Source organism: Plectropomus leopardus, unplaced genomic scaffold, assembly GCF_008729295.1.
Source record: "Plectropomus leopardus isolate mb unplaced genomic scaffold, YSFRI_Pleo_2.0 unplaced_scaffold689, whole genome shotgun sequence".
Classification (NCBI taxonomy): Eukaryota; Metazoa; Chordata; class Actinopteri; order Perciformes; family Serranidae; genus Plectropomus; species Plectropomus leopardus.
This window is the reverse complement of record NW_024675815.1, coordinates 1-2,843: the sequence shown is the minus strand read 5'-3', so window position 1 is coordinate 2,843 and position 2,843 is coordinate 1. Positions and strand designations below refer to the sequence as shown.

At 37.8% G+C, this 2,843-nt stretch overlaps 1 protein-coding gene across 1 annotated transcript; it reads right to left on the bottom strand.

Annotated features, from left to right (window-relative positions):
* Positions 1–322: 322 nt before the first annotated feature.
* Positions 323–2,266, bottom strand: LOC121939972 (anosmin-1-like; the record flags this gene model as incomplete). The annotated part of the gene is made up of 3 exons (XM_042482869.1): positions 323–507; positions 1,266–1,488; positions 2,195–2,266. Coding segments are annotated over 3 exons (480 nt in total), but the record flags the coding sequence as incomplete, so codon positions are not given.
* Positions 2,267–2,843: the final 577 nt, after the last annotated feature.

Below are 2,843 nucleotides of genomic sequence, written 5' to 3'. Positions count from 1 at the left end.
GAAAACAGAGAGCAAAACAAGACATGAGCACACTAATGGAAAAAAAACAAAATGCACCTCGAACTTCAAAAAAACAAGAGGAAAACTTCTCATTGCAGCTCTACTTGTATAAAGTTTTGGGAAATCAACTATAACAAAGCATCCCATTTAATAAACTTTTATGCAAAAATCTTCATTTCTAAAGTAACTTAAGTAGCATGAAAAGAAAATACTCAAGTAAAGTACAAGTGTTCCACCTGTGCAGAACATTGGGGTCAAAAGATGCTTTGATGCAGATGATTGAGATCTTGTCGATCCCTCAGTGCAGCGTAACTGAACCAACCTGTGCAACCACCAGCCAGGGGGTGGCAGCGTCCTCGCTGGGCTGGATGCCAAAGTTCCACCTCCGCTGCAGGACGTAGACCACGGGCTCAGCTGAGATGTTGAAGCGGGAGGACCAGCGCACCTCCAGCTGACCGGACGAGAGCTCCTCAAAGCCGAGCTCCTTCCTCGGCTTCAGAGGAGCACCTGGGAGAAAAACATTATCCTGATATCAAGCCATGAAAGACGCCGTGTTTCAGGGATCATGGGACCAACATGACTAACAACACAGCCATTGACAACAACACCAACACTAACAACACTACCAATGACAACAACACCAACACGACTAACAACACTACCAATGACAACAACACCAACACGACTAACAACACTAACAATGACAACAACACCAACACGACTAACAACACTAACAATGACAACAACAACATAACTAACAACACTACCATTGACAACAACACCAACACCACTAACAACACTACCATTGACAACAACACCAACACGACTAACAATGACAACAACACCAACACGACTAACAACACTACCAATGACAACAACACCAACACGACTAACAACACTACCAATGACAACAACAACAACACGACTAACAACACTGCCAATGACAACAACACCAACACAACTAACAACACTGCCAATGTCAACAACACCAACACTAACAACACTACCATTGACAACAACACCAACACGACTAACAACACTGCCAATGTCAACAACACCAACACTAACAACACTACCAATGACAACAACACCAACACTAACAACACTACCAATGACAACAACACCAGTGGGAGGAAGTAGTGGAGTTATTTTGCTTAATTCGTTTGGGAATCAGGCTGTCAGACAAACTAAACTGAGTAAAAGTACAACAATCTACATCTTGAGAAATATATTTCAGTTTAGTCTGTACTTATTGCACTGCTTACCGTTGTAGAGGTTTTTGGGAGGCTGGCAGGTGTGGCCACAGCCGTTGGTGCAGCACTTTTTCTGAGCGGGACATTCTCGGTCGTGATCACAGCTCTCCACGCAGGCTGCTTCAAAACCGCTGGCTTTTTCTGGAGGCGGACAGCTGCCCTGCTTCACCGCCAGCACCGACTGAAGGAACTCGCAGCTCGTCATACACTCCCAGTGCTTCTTGGGAAACACCCTCTACATGGGGTAGAGGAAATACGTATTTGTTGGGTCTTTAATTGTTAAAAAAAAAAAAAAGAAAATCCCCAAAGACATCTTAAATAAAATGTCATAATTACCACACTTTTTTTACCACAAAATTATGTCACAAAATTATATTTTTAAGTAATTTTAAAAAAAATCTTTTTAACTTCTTTATTTTTTTTCCGTGTTACTAATTTTCAGGTAATTTCTTGTACTTTTTACTAATTTCTTGCTAATTTTTTTTCTTTTGTTGCAACTACAAAATAAACTATTTATAGCTAATTACAGAATTATCATGTTTTAAGCACTTTATCCATGCCATTTCTTCTTATCTTAAATTTTCTTATCTTATTTATTTATTTGTATTTATTCATATTATTTCTATCACTAATTTTTAGGTAATTTCATGTACTTTTTACAAACTTCTTACTAATTTTTGGTGCATTTTTTCTTTTGTCACTCACAAAAAAAACAGCCAAAAATTGTTTATAGTTTTTTCCTAACTACTATAATTACATTTTTAAAACTATGTCAAAAAATTATCATATTTTAAGCACTAATTTTGGGATCTTTTTCTTCTTTTGCTGCTCAAATTTCAAAACATTAACGGATTTTCTGCTTTAAGTGAAATCATAATTCCACATTTTGATGCAAGGCTATTTTTTTCAGCCCACAATGCTCCCGCTCCCGGCGCTCGTACCTCACACAGCTCTCTGCAGTTACTTTTCCTCTTCATCTCCGTGGAATAGGCCTCTTTGCAGGGCTCCAGGCACTGTGGGAGTGAAAGACACAAATTACAGTCAAGAAGGAGATTTGAAGGTGAATCCATCTTTCTAGATTGATGACGGAGGAAACGTTTCATCGGCAGACAGCTGCTCTTAAAGCAGATTGGAGAAGTGAGCCAGCGATGGATCATTTTATCCAGTCAAAAAGCTCTATTACAGGTAACAATAACTCCCCCGCTATGCTAATATGAATCATTCAAAGTGTGAGTTTTATCATTAAAGCCTGAAGTACTGACCAGCATGGCAATTTATCAAACCAGGTCTCTGTCATTTTGCCGTTGAATGAAAAGTTGAGGTGTGTGAAATTTCTTGGATTGCATCACTTTTTGCAACTTTTTGAATTTTCCACCTGATATAATTGGCTGTATAGACTGTAATTTTTTTTTTTTTTTTTTAAAAAGGATGACGCCACTGTGACGTCACTTGAAGGTTCATACCTTTTTAACAGCCACTGCCTGAATTACACAAAACTTAGAATAAAAATAAAATAAAATAAATTTTAAAAAATTCATTAAAAAATTCATTAAAAAAAAAAAAAATTTTCCAAATTGGTTTATTTATTTA